The following is a 17457-nucleotide window of genomic DNA, read 5'->3' as shown; positions in this document are numbered from 1 at the left end:
ATTCCCAGGAGAGCCATAAAAGGATATGGGGTAGAGGCTGATAATAAAAAAGAAGGTAACTCCTTTTTCTCTGCTATTGACACTCCAAAGAAAACAAGAAAAATAAAGTAGAATTGAAGTGTTTTTAGTTGGCTTTATTTTCTCCATTGATTGCATCTATTCATGACTAGAGAAAGTTAAAATATATACTTAAAAGCTTAGTTAATGATTGTAGATTAACCTGTGTCCTTGACTCCCTACCCATGTCTCTCTCTCCTATTCAAACTATTCACTGACTCTCATTCACTAAAATACTCTCGTTGAAACCAAGATTAGGGGCAGGAAGATGGCTCAGAGAGCTACAGCACATGCTTTGCATGCAGGAACCCCACTTCGGTCTCCAGCATGGCATGACCCTCCAACCAGCACTAGGTGTGGCCCAAAAATAATATACAAAATTATTATAAAAATACTGAGAATGAAGTACTTGCACCAATGTCTGTAAGTGTTAGTAAGAATGTCATGTTACATCAACTGCTATATCTGAACTCCTGGAATGACTTTATAACATGTTTCGTAAAGTTTATTCTAAACTACAAAAATAGACATTATGAAGGAAAAACTCAAGGGAAAAATATCTGATTCTAGGAGATGATTCAAGAATTTTAGGAAAATTAGATACTCTAGAACCCTTTCTATACTTGTTGAACATTTTAATTTTATTTGTAAGGTCATCTCTAGAGAAAGCTCTAAAAATGAACAATTACCTTTTTCCTTTCATAATCTTGCAATACTGCACCTGTGTATTTATAATATACATGTATGTAGTGCAATTATTCATTCTAGACGGTGTTTATGTTAAAGTCATACATGTAATGCAAACATTCTGGGTAATTCCTAGAGAGTGTTGGCATTGCCTCAGTTTTCTGTTTTTCAGTGGCGATTTTGGATCATAAGTGTTCTCTTAAGCAGGACTGACTGACTTTAAAGGCCTGGAGAGATGGCACACAATCTTGGTGTGCAGGAGGCCCAGGTCTGATCTCTGGCACTACCTAATTCCTGAGTGTTGCCAGGAGTCACCCCAAGCACCAAGGACTCACTGACCACTGCCTCTGGTTGTGGCATAAAAGGTTAATCATTTTGAGCTATTGCTTTGTTAAATAATAAACTTTTGGGGAGAAGTGTTGGGCCACACCTGGCAGTGCTCAGCACTTACTCCCGGCTTTGTGCTCAGGGATCTCTCCTGTCAGTGCTGGGGATCCATCCAACATAGGTTGGATGCAAAGCAAGTGCCTTCCAGGCTGTACTCTCTCCATTCATAAATAACAGATGAACTAAATCGCATTTCATGGGTCTAAGCTATCACAAGGGTCAAATCTCATAGGCACTATAGCACTGTCCTCCCGTTGTTCATCGATTTGCCCAAGTGGGCACCAGTAATGCCTTCAACCCGGGTCTGATTCCTCCGCACTTCTTGGAGAGCCCGGCAAGCTACCAAGAGTATCCCACCCACACAGCAAAGCTGGTGAGCTACCTGTGACGTATTCGATATGCCAAAAGCAGTAACAATAAGTCTCACAATGAAAAATCTCACAGGAACAATCCAAAATTTTTCCCACATTATCTTGTTTGGTTTTTGTTTGTTGGTTTGGATCACATGCAAGTGGTGCTTAGTGCTCCCCACTGACTGTGCTCTAGAATCCTCACCCATGGTGAGGCTCTGGACACCATATACGGTGCTGAGGATCTAACCTGGTTCAGCCACATGCAAAGGTAGGCATCCTACTTGTAATATCACTCAGACCCCCAAAATTTCTGTTTTTTTATTCACATTGTTTCTTAATTTCTAGAACTGCAGAATTTCTTTTTAACTGAATTTCATTCCAAGGAAATAATTAATGATTAGACAGTGGACAGGAAATATACTACACTGCTGAAGAAGGAAACATAAATGGCCAGTTTCTCTTTCCCAACTCTGTGTTCAAAACTCCTTCTTTCTCTTTAAAACTCGTGAGCCCAGGAGTCTGAGTTATGTCCCTTACGGTTATGCCCCTTAAGAGGGGCCAGACACCTAGTCTAGCACCTGAGGTGCTTGCCTTGCGCACAGCCCACCCAGAACCGTGTACGGTAGCCTGAGCGCCATCACAAGTAATCCCCAAGCACTGAGCTTGGATTAAGCCCTGAGCAATTCCCAGTTATGCTCTCCCCGCTCCGCTCCCCCCCCAAAAAAGAACAAAACTTCCCACCAGTTACAAAATTTGAGAGCAGCAAAGGAAGGCAATTTATTATATACCTCGGATCTAAAGCTGCTTTTACATTTGTGTAACAATCCAATTTTTGTCTATTTATGGTTCTTCCAGGACAAGCTGTGGTAATTTGCTTGCATCAGTTGACTCACTTATTCTCTGCTGAATTAATTATAAGCCAGCTTTACCTCTGAGTTTTGGAGTTAAAGAGTAAATCCAAACGCAGGAACCTTGGGGAGCAGCCTCGGCGAGAAAGAACTACAGTCAGTTACTTCTTCGGGGGCATGAAAGCAGGATTAGTGTAAAGCACAAATCTGATCAGTTCTCATGACCAAGTGGCTGTTGTGAATCTGCCTGATCCAATGAACATTTTCATCTTGGAGACTCTAGATTATTGCATCGCTCCAAATCCTCAGTTGTCTCTGTAAAGAGTAACAGCCTCAGCCATTGACTCAGGTTCACGAGACCTGTTTTACAGTGCAAGTCCTACCACAGAGATAGGAGCTTCGGGAACCCAGTCAACACGCCTGAGCTTTTTATTTCTTATCTGTAAAATAAGGCTATTTCACAAAATAATGTCTTCAAGATCTGTAGATTTTAGAAAGGTTAGATGAATATTCTGTAAAGAAATGTGCATGTACAGACATGTATAGTTTGGTTCTAAAAATAATATGTTTCTACAGCTCTGGAAGTGCTCAAGTATCAAACTTTGCTTATATTGTTTCTAGTCAGTTAATTTGATTTTAAAAATCAATTTTTAAAGCAAATTTTTGTCTGATCATTCCTAAATCACAACTATTTACAGAGGATACATGATGAATTTTTTCTTAAGCTAAAACTAGTGTGTTGGAAAAGTCTGGATTTAGATAAAGCCATAGAATTGGGTGAATTATTATTTGCTCTGAAAACCGCTTATTTAGAATACCTATAATTAGTTATTTTCAAACATAGTGCAGTTAAATGTATTAAATATTTCACATGTAAATCTTTGCAGAAACTAAATCTGCCTTAAGTGAGAGTAACCTCTCAATCTACCTCAGTGGCCTACCAGTTAATAAATTGGAATTTGAAATTAGTTTTTTATTTTAAGTACAATGTAGCAGGTATTACTTTGTTTTTTGTTTTTTGGGTTTTTTTTTTTTTTTTTTTTTTTTTTTTTTTTTTTTTTTTTGCTTTTTGGGTCACACCCAGCAATGCTCAGAGGTTACTCCTGGCTTCATGCACTCAGGAATTACTCCTGGCAGTGCTCGAGGAACCATATGGGATGCTGGGAATCAAACCCGGGTCGGCCACGTTGGCTGTGTGTAAGGCAAACACCCTACCCGCTGTGCTATTGCTCCAGCCCCTGAAGTAGGTATTACTTTTAACATTAACTTGGCAATATAAAATTTCTGAAATATCAAGAGTGTTAAGATAATAATGCTTAAGTAAAATTTTTTATAATAAAATTTATGTAAAAATATTAGGTCCTATCTTTGAAAATAGAGATTTTTTTTAGCATTTCTAAATTATCATTAAAGGTCAGTGGTTAGGAATACATAAATAAATCTTTTATAAAAAGCACCACTGTTACTAAACTGTTAAGCAGATTTTCTAACTTTTAAGTTATCTCAGACTACATTTTTTTAAAGGATTATTAACTAGTAGACAGTAGGCACTCTAAAGACAAAGAGTATTCAAATTTTAGCAGTACATTTAACAGCTTTTCATAATATCTTTGGAGGGAAAATTAGCTGAGTATTCATAACTGAGCTAGTGAGGGAAAAAGTTCCTAACTTGGATAAATATCAACTTGGAGAAAGGTCACTGATGATATGCAACAGGAAACTCATCCTAATCCCTGACTTCATTAATCCCCTGGCTAAATATATTGTCATACTTAAATAAGAGTCCAAGATGCCAAGCAGCCGAAAAGAGGAATTCAAATTTGGGGACATAGAACTGAAATCTAGTGGTATTCTTTTTTTTTTTTTAATTGAATCACCGTGAGATATACAGTTACAAAGTTGTTAATGATTGGGTTTCAGTCATACAATGTTCCAACACCTGTCCCTTCACCAGTGCACATTTTTCACCACCCATGTCCCCAGTCTCTCTCTCTCTCTTTCTCTCTCTCTCTCTCTCGCTCTTGCTCTCTCTCTCGCTCTCGCTCTCTCTCTTCCCCCCCCCTTCCCCACCTCTCTCCCTCTCCTTTCTCTCTCCCTCTCTCCTATCAGGCATTATGGTTTGCAGTACCATATTGGTTATCACATTTCAATACTCAGTTTTTGTCCAGAGTGATCATTTCCAACTATCATTGTCATGGTGATCCCTTCTAGTGGTATTCTTGAGTGAAAGGAAGGAAGAGACCAACACATTGTATGATTCAGTTATATACCATGTATGCAATTCATGGAACGGTCAACTATTGTTTTGACCACCTGGCAATGCTCAGAGTCTGCTCCCAGCTCTATGCCTGAGAGTTGCTCATGGAGGTACTAGCGGGGCCATGTGGTGCCAGGGATTGAGCCTGGGAAACCAGATTTGTGCCCAGTTTATTGAACCCTCTCTGGTCCTAGACCACATTTTCTGTTTTTAAAAAAATGCAGAAGCAGTGTACTCCTGTTGTTCATTGATTTGCTCGAACGGGCACCAGTAATATCTCGCAACAAATTGTGGGACTTGTTGTTCCTGCTTTTGGCATATCAAATACGCCACAGGGAGCTTGCCAGGCTCTGCCATGCAGGCTGGATACTCTCGGTAGCTTGCCAGGCTCTCCAAGAGGGGAAGAGGAAGTACTAAATTATACATGCTTAGATAGATTCTCTGGCAGATTTCTAACTCTTTTTGTTCTGTTTAGTTTCCTTTGGGGGTCACACCAAGAGGTGCTCAGGGATCATTACCAGTGGTGCGTGGGGGACCACCTGTAGTATCTGGGATAGACTTAGGCTGCATGGAGACAAGCATCTTAACCTCAGTTCTAGTTCTCCAGCACATAGTATGTGTTGCGGGGGAGGCCTGGGGGTGGAGGAGGGGATGGAGAGGGTTTGACTCATACCCGGAAGTTATCAGAGCTTACATCTGACTCTGCTTATGGTTCACACCTGACAGTATTCGGGGGACCATGCACAGTGCTATGGATTGAACTGAAGTTGGCCATTTGCAAGGCAAGCACCTATCTTTTACACTATCTCTCTGGCGCCCACACAAATCTCTAATTCTTACAGTGGTTTAGTTACTGCACCAAAAAAGAGTCTTTACTTAGTGGGATCTTAACCTAAATTAAGCGATGGCACAGCGGGTAGGGCATTTGCCTTGCACGTGGCCAACCAGGCCAACCTGAGTTCAATTCCTCCGCCCCTCTCAGAGAGCCCGGCAAGCTACTGCGAGTATCTTGCCTGTATAGCAAAGCCTGGCAAGCTCCCCATGGCGTATTCGATATGCCAAACACAGTAACAAGTATCACAATGGAGACGTTACTGTGCCCGCTTGAGCAAATCAATGAACAATGGGAGGACAGGACAGGAATCAGAGCTCATGTTACATCGTTACACATACAAAGAACTAAAATGCGGGACTAGAGAAATAGTGGGTCAGGCTCTTGCCTTGCATGTGGCCCACCTAGTTCAATCCCCAAGCATCCCATATGGTCCCTGGAATATCAACCAGGTCTGACCTGAAGACAAAACAATGACAATAACAAAAGAATTAGAATGTTTTAAGCATTTTTTAAAGAGAGATAGTATAGCAGTTAGGGTTCTTTCCTTGTATGCAGCTGACCGGTTTGATCCCCGGGATCTCATAGGGTCCCCTAAGCATTGCCAGGAATGATCCCTGAGCATCACCAGGTGACCCAAAAACAAACAAAATTCTAGGAAGCATTGCTTTGGCAGACGAGAGGCTTAATATTAGGATATTACATAAAAAAATGTTGTTGGAACAAGATGTAAAAATGCTGCTGGAGAGATAGTACAGCAGGCAGGGCGTGTCCCTTGCATGCAGCTGAACCTGATTTGATCCCCAGGACCCTTTATGATCCCTCAGACCTTACAAGGAGTGATCCCTGAACACAGAGCCAGGAGTAAGCCCTGCGCACTGCTGGGTGTGGCCCCAAAACAAGAGAATTAACAATTGTTAATGTAAGTACAATATAAAAAAGCTTCCAAGAAAATAAATTTCTAGGGTAAGTTTCCTCTCAATTTTGTTTATAATGAGACACTAAAAGAACATTTGCTGTCAATTAATCATAGATAAATTTGTCTTTCTAAAGCTTTCCCTTAATGTTCAAGAGAAAGCGCTAAGTTATTTGGAATTTTAATTAGGACTTTAATTTTCCTTTCTAATACCTGGGATTATGTCCACAAATTATGTAACACCTTTTAAAACCTTAGTTATATCAGTTTTTTAATGTTTTGCAAATTAATTTTTATTGAATGACAAAGAGACAAGTAATTTTGTCAGAATACAGTCATGGGAAGATGGGAAATATTTCCTTAGTGACCGCTGAAGTCAGGAGCAAACTAAAGACAGTTTTATATTGATTTTATGAATAATGGCTTGAAAATGAAGATCTTTCATACTTACTGCTTCTTAGTCTTTGTTGTTTGTTTGAGGGCCTCACCCGGCAGTGCTCAGGGGCTACTCCTGGCAGTGCTCATTATGCTGCTGGAGTCGGCTACATGCAAGCAAGCGCCTTAGCCTCTATTCTATCTCTCCTGCCCTGCCTTCTTAGTCTTATGTAGGAGATTTGTCTCCTAATTTAATTGTGTATATTCTTCCCACCAGCAACTTCTCTAATAAATTTTTGTTGTTGTTTTGGGACCTCACCCAGCTGTGCTCAAGTCTTAACTCCTGGCTCTGTGCTCGTGGATAACTCCAGATGGTGCCCCCAAGAACCATAGGTAGTGCTGGGAATAAAGCAGGGTCTGGGCGTGCAAGGCAAGCTTCTTAATTCCTGTATCCTATCTCCAGCCCCTCTAGTAAATTTTACTCTTTTTTTCCCTCTGGTGGGGGTGGAGTATCAAATAAAGCATATTGCTCGTGAGTTGCTCCCATGGGTCTGAACTATGCAATGGCAGGGTCTGGTCCTGGGCCTTCCTCATGCCAAGGTTGTGTACAAGCCCTTTGAGCTATCTCCCAAACCTGGTAGACTCGTTTCTCTTGCAGTTCTACTTTGGAACTCTGTGACTCGTTTGTTTTCTGGGTAACTCTGCTTTTTAGTGGCTGAAGAATCTCAGAGAGTAAAGCAATCCTTAAAATTAAAAAGAAGCCAGGAAGATAGCACAGGGATCACAATAAAGCAAAGACTGAATTCTGTTTCCTCTGTTGACAAGCAGCTTTCCTGACCATCTCACTGATGGAAGGCCTGTCATCTCTTTAACGATAAAGAGAAGACTCAGGGGATAAAGTGACTGAATTAAAAAAAAATTAAACTGAACTTGAATTTTAGTAAACTTTCATTTACTATGGAAAAGAAACAAAACAAAGAATACTGTAAAATGACTGTAACAAAAGGGGGTAGGACTAGTGATACTACAGCAGGTAGGATGCTTGCCTTGCATGTGCACCCAAATATTCACTAGCATCCCTCACATCCCATGTGGTCCCCTGAGCCCCATCAGGAGTAATCTCTGAGTGCAGAGCCAGGAGGAACCTATGAGCACTGAAAAAAAAATAGTAGTATCTGTTAAATCATGGTTAAGAAGAGCTTAAGAAGAAAGTGAAAAGGTTTCCTCATACATCCACAAAAAAACACAAAATATTAGATAACATCACTAATAATCTAAACAAATAATCACAGTAAAATTGTCCTTCTGTAGGGCATTTGTCTTGCACACCGCTGACCTGGGTTCAATCCCTGACACCCCCATAAGGTCCCCCAAGACCCACCAAGAGTGATCCCTACGCACAGAGTCAGGAGTAAGCCCAAAGCATTGCTGGGTATGGCACTGCAACCAAAAAAATTAAAAGAATATTAACTCTAAAGTTACATTCTGACTGGAATGATAGTGCAGGGTAGGACACTTGCCTTGCACGCAGCTGACCCAGGTTCAAGATCCCGCACCCTATATGTTCTCCCAAGACCCACCTGGAGTAGTCCCTGAGCAAAGTCAGAGTCAGTGCTGGGTTGGGTGTGGCCCAAAATCAAAAATTTAAAAGGCAAAATAAATAAAAATAGTTTCCTCTTTGGATTTGCTTTAAATTTTAATTGCTAAGAACATAGTAAGTCCAACATAGAGCCAAAAATATTTTGCTGTCTAAGCGAATTACACAGGAAATAATCTTTCATATTGTGGGAAGAGATTTTAATCAATAAGCCAAGGAAGTGGCTCATCCAAACAGCTTGATTCTCCCCCCCCCCCCCTTGGTGTGTGGCAGGGGCATACCCATCTGTGTTCCCTGTGGTTCTCAGAGGACCATATGCAGTGCCGGGGGGTTAAACCCAGGTTGGCCACATGCAAGGCAAGCACCTTACCTGTTATCTCTCCGGCCCCTCAATTTGACAAAATTTCAAGATACTTAATGGTTTCTTTACAGGTCTCAGGAGCACAGAGCAAGGCAAATCACAGTCATTTTTGGGGGGGATTGGTTTTTGTTCTTGGGCCACACCTGGCAGTGCTCAGGGCTTATGCCTAACTTTGCACTCGGGCCTCACTCCTGGCAGGCTCGGGGGGACCATATAGGATTCTGGGGATTAAACCCAGATCAGCCCTGTGCAAGTCAAGCCCTTTACCCACTGTACTATCCCTCCAGCCCTAGATTTGCTTTCTAAGATTTTTTTTAAACATTCTGGAACAAGCTGCCAGTTTATTTTGGACAGTCAGGTAGCTCTTTTTCCTTGAAGCAAACAAAAGAACCATACACCTTGTATTTCTCTTGTTGCTTTTACTCTTAGTATTATTGTTCCACCAACTCTTCCAATTGGGTGGGCAGAGGGTTGTTATCTAGTTTGTGTGTTTCAACACTCTGGTAAAGCTTGTGAACATAGATAACAGACTTTTTCTAACACCCCCCTGGAATACCTTTCTGTTTCATTGCCTCATCTCAAAATGAGGATAAACATATGCTGCCATACCCAGTTGTTACAAGAATATCATGAAATATTGCTGCGGACAGAATTGGCAGGGGCAAGGAGGTAGCTCAAATTGTCAAGCACAGGTCCAGTTTGTTCAAGGTCCTGAGTTCAGTCTCCAGTACTGCATGGCCTCAACCACCATGGGCTGGACACCATGCTGAATGACCTTCATCTTTAAAGGGGAAAAAAATGGAGGCTAGAGAAAAGGAAAAAAGGCTTACGCATATGTTTTTGCATGCAGAAAGTCCAAGTTTGATCCTGGGCACCTTATGGTCCCCTGAGCACCAATAGGAGTGATCCCGACACCAATCACTACCAGGTGTGAACCCAGAAAACAAACATTTGGTAAGCTCAGGTGCTATTATGCGAACTATAATTTATGGTGGCAGACACTCCCAGTAGTGCTGTAGATGTGTCAGTACTAGGCTCCACCACAGCTGATATGTGATGCTTGGAATTAATCCTAGAGACTCCTGCAAGGCACTGTCACTTTTTTTTTTCTTTTTGGGTCTCACCCGGCAATGGACAGGGGTTGCTCCTGGCTGTGCACTCAGGAATTACTCCTGGCGGTGCTCGGGGGACTATATGGGATGCTGGGAATCGAACCTGGATCGGCCAGGTTCAGGGGGACTCCCGTAGGCTGCAGTCTTTCATGTTGGCCTGCGTCCAGTCAAGTCAGTTTGGAGCTTACGCCTCATACCCCAGCACATGCTTCAGTATCTCGTTGGTAAAGGTAAAGGTAAAGGTAAAGGCCCTCCCGTTGATCGTCGATTTACTCGAGCGGGCCCAGTAACGTCTCCATTGGAGACTTTGTTGTTACTGTGTCTGGCATATCGAATACTCTCGGTAGCTTGCCGGGCTCTCCGAGAGGGGCGGAGGAATCGAACTCGGGTCGGCCATGTTGGCCGCTTGTAAGGCGAACGCCCTACCCGCTGTGCTATCGCTCCAGCCCTATCTCGTTGGTACTGAGATAAAAGGGAGTAAACGAGCTTCTGACCAATAAAATGTGTGACCCAGAGTGACATCGTATTCTTTCATAACCCAGTGGTCAGAACTAAAATTACATGGCCCTGTCTAATTAACGGCACTGAGAAATGCCATTCTTATGTACCCAAGAAGCTAAAAAGTACTGGAAATATCTGTGAGTACTAATAATAATTCTACTTAGCATTGTAACAAATACTAGTCTTAGGAATAATTGAGTATTATACCTACCCAAAGAAAACAAAATCTCCAAAATTCAGCTATGAAGAAAATAGTAACTGACTAGATTTTATATTAAGCAAAACAGAATCTAGTAGCTCTTTCTGTTAAGTGTTTAAAAGCCAGATCAACTTTATTAAGCATAGGAATATATTCAGTGATATTTGAGAGGTATGGAGAAAAATATGGATTTCATTACAGCACAGAACTATTGATTTTTAAATACAGAAAATACTTGTACCTATTTCAGAAAAACAAGGAATAGGAAACTGTATTCCTAGCAGTGATTAGTTTTCTCTGGTAAAATTATAGAGGGGTTTTGCTTTTCTTCCTTAATTCTCTCTTCAAAGTTTCTGCAGTGGGCTTCAGCACGTTTTGCATGCAGGAGGCCCAGATTTGATGCCTGGCACTGCATGGTTAGTTCCCCAGGCTCCACTACAGGGAGTAGGTCCCGAGCTCTACCGGGTATGACCAAGCCAAGAAACAAGAAATGAAGACCCACAAAGTTTTCTATAGTGAATATGATTATCATAAAAGAAAATATATTAAAACCCTTAAGGGACAAGAGATAGTAGAGAGGGTAAGGCGATTGCCTGGGTCAATTCACATTTGTTCCTCTAAGCCCTGCCAGGAGTGATCCCTGAGCACAGAATCAAGAGTAAGTTCTGAGTACATCTGGGCATGGCCAAAAAATTAATAAACAGAATTTAAAGGAACTTCAGCCAGCCAGTGTCGCTATTAATACTGTAGGATTGTGTGTGTGTGTGTCTGTGTGAGATTTAGAAAGTCAGTATAATCCTCACAATCTAATTTTTAAATAGAAATAAACTCAAATCATAAAATTATTTTAAAAAGTTATGATCAGAACTCTGTGCTTCTAGATTGAGTTTATTTCTGGAACCATAGTTTCAATCCAGATTCATATTAATATTCATTCAAGGAGTTTTAGATGCAAGGGCTTCATCAAATTGAAAAGAATACCACAGGCCACTGTGAATGCTGATGGAAAACTTTAACCTCTGAGTACTTCACTGACATGAGCTTCCAGCCAATACTTCAGTACAAGTATAGACGGTCAGGCTCAAGAAAAGACTATATTATACTGAATGTTGTCTTCAACATATTAACCTTTCTACACTTCTTATAGAAGTATTATTCGATACTGCATACTGTATTTATTATACCCTCTTATAATAATTAAAATTCTTCCTGTGTGCCTGCTCAAAACTGCTTTTATGATGAAGCAAAACTCAGATCTGATGGTCTAAATCCCAAAGTGACCTTGTCAAGGCATGGGCTGTCTCTTTAAGACATTTTTTCATGCAATGCTGTGAGTGTGCCATTAGCAATAAGTGCAGAGGCTGAGCCTGGACTTGCCATGTTTAAATCTGTTGCTGAGACTTCAGGCAGTTCTACAGCTTTTTGTTCAGATGGATATTTTTCTTTTGAGAATAAAACTTTCGGGGTCCCTGACTTAAATTTATTTTCTTGCTTAGTTTTCATTTAAATTTTGTGATCCTAAAATGAAAAATAAGAGAAAAAAAATTGACAGCATGGAAACCTGTTCTGTCTTTAGACCTTTGTGGGAACATGGGCAGATTTATTTTTCCTTTGTTTTCTTGATACAAACTATCTAAAAAGTGTTTTGTTGGACTATTTTATTCCTGAAGCGCTTCTCTAAACCCTCTGTGGTTTTAGTGTTGGAATTAATGCCTGTAGCTTTAAATTCGACCAGTTTGATGCTTTCGTCTTTTATTAAAGATGCTCACAGTTCAGGAAGGGAGGCAGATATTGACTGTGATCGTTCTCAGAGTCCAACTATCATTTGCATTAGCAGCCCTAGGAAGCCGTGCGCGCGCGCACATACGCGCATGCACACACATATACACGATGCTTTCTGTTTATTCAGCTCTGAGTCCTCCCAGGCGCCCAGATGTAGAAAAGCTCTAAGCGTACGTGCAGGAGACACAGCGGAACTGTGCACAAGCCGAGGTGGGCACTGCGGAGGACTGACCATGCGGGGATGTTGATGTGGTGTGGCTGTACCTGCCTGTTCTATGAGAGGCAGTTCTCTGAGGCTGTGAAGGTGAGAAGCCCAGGGATCCACTAGAAGCTTCCTTTCAGCTGGCTCTTTGTTGAGGGAATATGTTCCCAGTGGTAGCTGTCCTCATTTGCAGCATTATTCTCGGAAACCAAGTGCATGCAGCAGTGACAGACTAAGCCCAGCTCCTCTGCAGTTTGGAAGCAGGAACAAATGGAAAGAGCTTATAGCCAAGAGATTGTGATTTGTTTTCACGATCCAAGCTTGCTCTGGCAGTGCACAAATGAAGGATGAGCTTTGTGGCAAGCAAAATCAGCAGACTTCCTGAGAGAGGGTTTTGGTAAGATAAATGTGTTGCTTGTATTTTTGGTTTTTGTTTTACCTTCTTTATTTTTAAGGGTTTTTTTTGGGGGGGTTGTTCTTGGTTTGGGTTTTTTTTTTTTTTTTGGTTTTTCTTTCTTTGCCTTTCTGTGTCCGTTACATTAAATTGAGTCTTTATCAGTAGCTAAGATGTTTTGCTGAATCATAATTGATGAAAAGAAGGGAGCCAGAAAGGAAAATATTTCTGTCATTCAGTATTGACCTTCAGAAATAATCATCAAGTTTTCTCAGATATTCACAACAGACAGAAGCCAAGAATTTCCAGGATGTGGGTAGGGGAATGCTGGGTGACAACTAGATGCCTTTTCCCTTTCTTAAGCAATCACGATTTATTCCCCTTTACAGCCCAGCTTTTTGTCCTGAAGTATAGCAGGAAAGTGAAGGTTTTCTGCTCGTGCTGAGTTCCAGCGCGGCTGCAGCAGTATTAAGCCGAGAACATAAGCATGGAGGTGGAGGAAGGCAGATGAGGAGCTTGCTATTTTCATAGCTGTGCGTTGGTGGGTGTTGGCCTTGGGTTCATTATCATTGCTGTTCATTAGCAAGTGGTGTTTAGTCCTGTGTCTCTGCATGTATTCAGTCCCTCTTGTGTATTTTTTCATTGCCAGATCCAATTCTGCCATTACAAAGCCTTTTTTTCTATTACTGCTAGTTTATAATAGCTTTTACTAGAGGAAAGAGTAGAGGAAAGTAACTCTAAAATGTTTATAGATTCCCAAAAGATTTTTTTTCAATTTTCCGCTGAAAATCTTTAATAGGTGTTTTATTATAAATTTAAGGAATTGTTTTAAATCTGGAGGTCTTATCAGAATATTCCTACTGTAATCTGCTTAAAGTTGGATCCTGTTTCTTAAGATTTTCTAAGCATGAAGATACAAAATTTTCTCTTAGCCTAACTTAACCCAACATTGCCAAAGGTCCGGTGATGGTTTCGTTAGCCTCCTTTTGATCTTGTCCTCAGGCTCTGCTTACCAATACAGAGAATCAAGGCTCCTTACCACTAAGATGGGCACAGAAGAGATTCATTGACACCTGACTTCTTGCTGACTCATTGGTTATGTAAGCCTTGTAAATAAGCTGTCCGTGTGCTCCATCAGGCTACTGGGCAGGTGGCCTCCTCCCTCTTTGCTGATATTTTCCTCTCAAAGTCCTTATACTCCTCCTTTAAGCCTTTTGGAGAACACAGTCGTGTGCTTTCACCAAGTGAATTCTGAGAGGCAGTGAATAGACAAGTTCTTTTTCTTTCTTTGAATTGCCTCGTTCATTAACTGTGTATTTTCATCTTGATTGTGATAAAAAGAATTCCAGCTTCTGTGTTCCCAGCACACAGTTATAATACACAGTTATAATACTTTTCCCCCCTTATAGCCGAGATTAAATTAAAAATTCCTTTCGTCTCTTTGGGGGCTCATATGAAATTCTTATTCAAAGAATTCCCCTATGACTTGCCACCCTAGTGTAGAGTCCCCTCCTTTAAATCATTCCTGTTCCCATACCAGCGGTTCTTTTTCTCTGTATATTGTTTGGTTACTAGTTCTCAGTCTCCCACCTTTCTGACTCACTTCATGAAAACAGACGGGTTTTGTATGATTGTCAGCGAAATGCCTGGTGAGAGTTGAAAGGACAAGTAGACAGTATTACATGTCCAGGCCTTATGAAGTAACAGAAGAAACAGAATGAGCAGCAGGAACAGGGCGCTTGGTGGGGTGTAGACTGTGACCATGATGCCCTTCCTTATCTGTCTGCTCCCAGTTTTCTCTGGGCTCTCCTGCGCTTTACCCTGCAGGTACCCAGATACAACAAATAGATGTTCATTCTCCTTACGCAAAATACCTGATCATTTTCCTCACAAACTTTTCTACTTTCATTTTATTTTTCTTTGCCAGAAAAGCTGAAATCTAGTCCTTGCTCATCAGTTGTACAATAATTGGCCAGAAAAATCAAAAAATAGTATCTATGGTGTTATGTTTTCTTTTTCTCCCATTCTCTGGAATAATTCCAAAATACATGCAATGTTGGGGTTTTTTTGTTCTTGTTGTTTTTTGTTTGTTTTTTTGTTTGGTGAAGTCATTACTTACACTTAAGATTGGGTAATTTTTTAAAACTTACTGATTTACCACTGGTTTAAAGTACAATATTTAGGAATTATGTTGCATATGTCACCAAAATTTTAGAACTGTTCACCACTGTCAAATTGACCCCTCTGTCCTCCCGTCCCTTTTTTTCTTTTCTTTCGAGTAACCACCACTTTGTTCTTAGAATCTAAGAGTATTTCTGTTATTTCCTTAGTTCACTTTCTTCATTTGTTTATAGTCTACATATAAGGGAAAGCATCCTGCATTTGCCTTTCCCGTTCTGATTGATTCATCCTAGTGGAATTACCCAAATTCCACCCAGGATTTTTCAAACGGCCAAAATTGACCCATTTTATAGCTAACTTACTGTTTCATTGAGAATATATACCATCCATGGGCATTCAGATTCTTTATAGATTAGATTGCCCCTCATCTTGCTTCTCTTGGTTACTGTGACTAGTGCTTCAGAAACACAGGCATGTGGATCACTTAGAATTCTGATGCCGGGCAGCTTAGATTCCTATGTGATTTTTTTTTTCTTTTTGGGTCACACCCAGCGATGCACAGGGGTTCCTCCTGGTTCATGCACTCAGGAATTACTCCTGGGGACAGTATGGGATGCTGGGAATCAAACCCAGGTCAGGCCGCGTGCAAGGCAAATGCCCTACCCGCTATGCTACCACTCCAGCCCCCCTATGTGATTTTTATGACTGATTTCTAGCTGTATTTTAAAGGGAAGGTTGGGGCCAGGGATGTGGCTCAGTGGTAGAGTCTATGCTTTGCATGTGTGAAGTTTGGGTTCAGTCCCTGGTACTGCAGAAAATAAGTAAATAAAATAATCATGAGGAACCCAAGGGAAGGTTTGACAATAACTGTTTGTTCCAGCATGTTTATGTCTATAGGCCAAGGTTGGATTGATGGTAAGCCCAGATAAGATTCTGCTTGCAAAAGGAAAGCCCCGGGCACTTTTTCAGTGATCTTGATGGGATATTACTAAATGCCTTATCCAAGCCTTCTCCAGAACCTTCCTCCTAGCAGCTTATAGAAATACAGAAACAAGAGGTCTGTATTAAGTCCCTAAACTGCAGATGTCTCTGAGCACCAGCAGGGTGATTGCTGAGCAATGCTGGGTGTGGCTCAAAACCAGAAATAAAAAGTAAAATCCCAACAAGCAAATTAGACTATCCTGAAAACGGTGCCTCATATATTTATACTAAGTCTTCATGTTTCTGTTTGATTTAATTCTTTTTCAGTCACAAGTTTTCCCGTTATAATTTCAAGTATAAATGAAATTGTATTCTTTTTCTTGAAAGTTGGTTTATATAAGAGAATATGACTCAAACGTGAAAGCTTTGAGACTATATCTCACAGTGATTCAATAAAAAAAAAAGAATATGTGTTAGAAAATGAAAAACATTTAAGCAAATACAGACATTATATTACCAAAGATGTCTGATGTTCTAACATTATCTTCCTGCAACTGAAGAATTACTATTATTTGTTTATTTATTTATCTTGTTTGGCGTCCATACCCTGCAGTGCTTAAGGCTCACTCCTGACTCCACTCAGGGATCATTCCTGGTAGGTCTCGGGGGACTATCTGTGGTGCTGGGGATCAAATCCAAGGGCGACACATATAAGGCAATGCCTTCCCCACTGTACTATCTCTCTGGCCTCTTGAATAAAAATTATTTTAAGAGAAATCTGTTAAACAGAATTGACAGATTATTCTTGCACTTCATTTGGGGGCCATACCCTCTAGTGTTTGGGGTTTGCTCCTGGCTCTCCTCAGAGACTCCTCCTGGTGGTGCTCAGGAGACCTTATGGGGTCCCGGGGATCTGACCAAGGTAGACAACGTGCACAGCTTAACCTTTGTACTGCCTCCTGAGCCCCATAAGTTGCCTTTTTATAGTGTTCTACTGTAGCCGTATGCCTTATTGCCATCATGATCATTTCATGCTTCAAATAGGAGGAGGGGAGAGAAATTTTAGAAAGGAGGATATAATTCTAAATGAGGAATTCCCATAAAGATGCTAAATTAATTGAGTTTAAATTAATTCCCAGAAGTAATCCCAAAAACTTATAAAATTAAGAAGGGGAGGTAGTATACATAGGTACAATTAGGAGATACTTTTTTTCACTTAAAGCAGGTAGATTTCCAGAGGGTACTGAATGATGATATAAATATATACATTTTGTAAAAGGGAGCAGTGATGCAAATAACTTTGGAAAACTGGTTTAAATATCTAGGAATCGTCAGAAAATACAGGGGTTAAGCATAGCACTGATCCTGGTTCAAGTGTGTGTGTGTGTGTGTGTGTGTGTGTGTGTGTGTGTGTGTTGGGGACTTGCATAATGATTCTTTTGAAGTTGGGTTAAAGCATGGTGAGCAACATACTATGTTAATAATAATCTAAATAGATACTTTAGTCACTTTTTGTAGCATCTTTGGATGAATATTACCTATTTGGAAGGGTTTT

General features: G+C 40.7%; 1 protein-coding gene across 3 annotated transcripts in view; it reads left to right on the top strand.

The window, feature by feature from the left end:
• Positions 1-17457, top strand: part of TMCC1 (transmembrane and coiled-coil domain family 1) — a 137412-nt gene that overhangs the window by 89321 nt on the left and 30634 nt on the right. The window contains exon 1 of one of the 3 annotated variants that reach the window (XM_056129787.1): positions 12323-12568. The exons of the other annotated variants lie outside the window; for them this stretch is intronic. Coding sequence (XP_055985762.1) covers positions 12506-12568 — 63 coding nt within the window. The 5' untranslated portion in view covers positions 12323-12505. Of the gene's footprint in view, positions 1-12322; positions 12569-17457 lie in introns of those variants that run through there. 3 annotated transcript variants of the gene reach the window in all.

Source organism: Sorex fumeus, unplaced genomic scaffold (genome assembly GCF_029834395.1).
Source record: "Sorex fumeus unplaced genomic scaffold, SorFum_2.1 ptg000072l, whole genome shotgun sequence".
Lineage (NCBI taxonomy): Eukaryota > Metazoa > Chordata > Mammalia > Eulipotyphla > Soricidae > Sorex > Sorex fumeus.
Note: the sequence above shows the minus strand (reverse complement) of the source record. Positions and strands in the feature narration are given on the sequence as shown.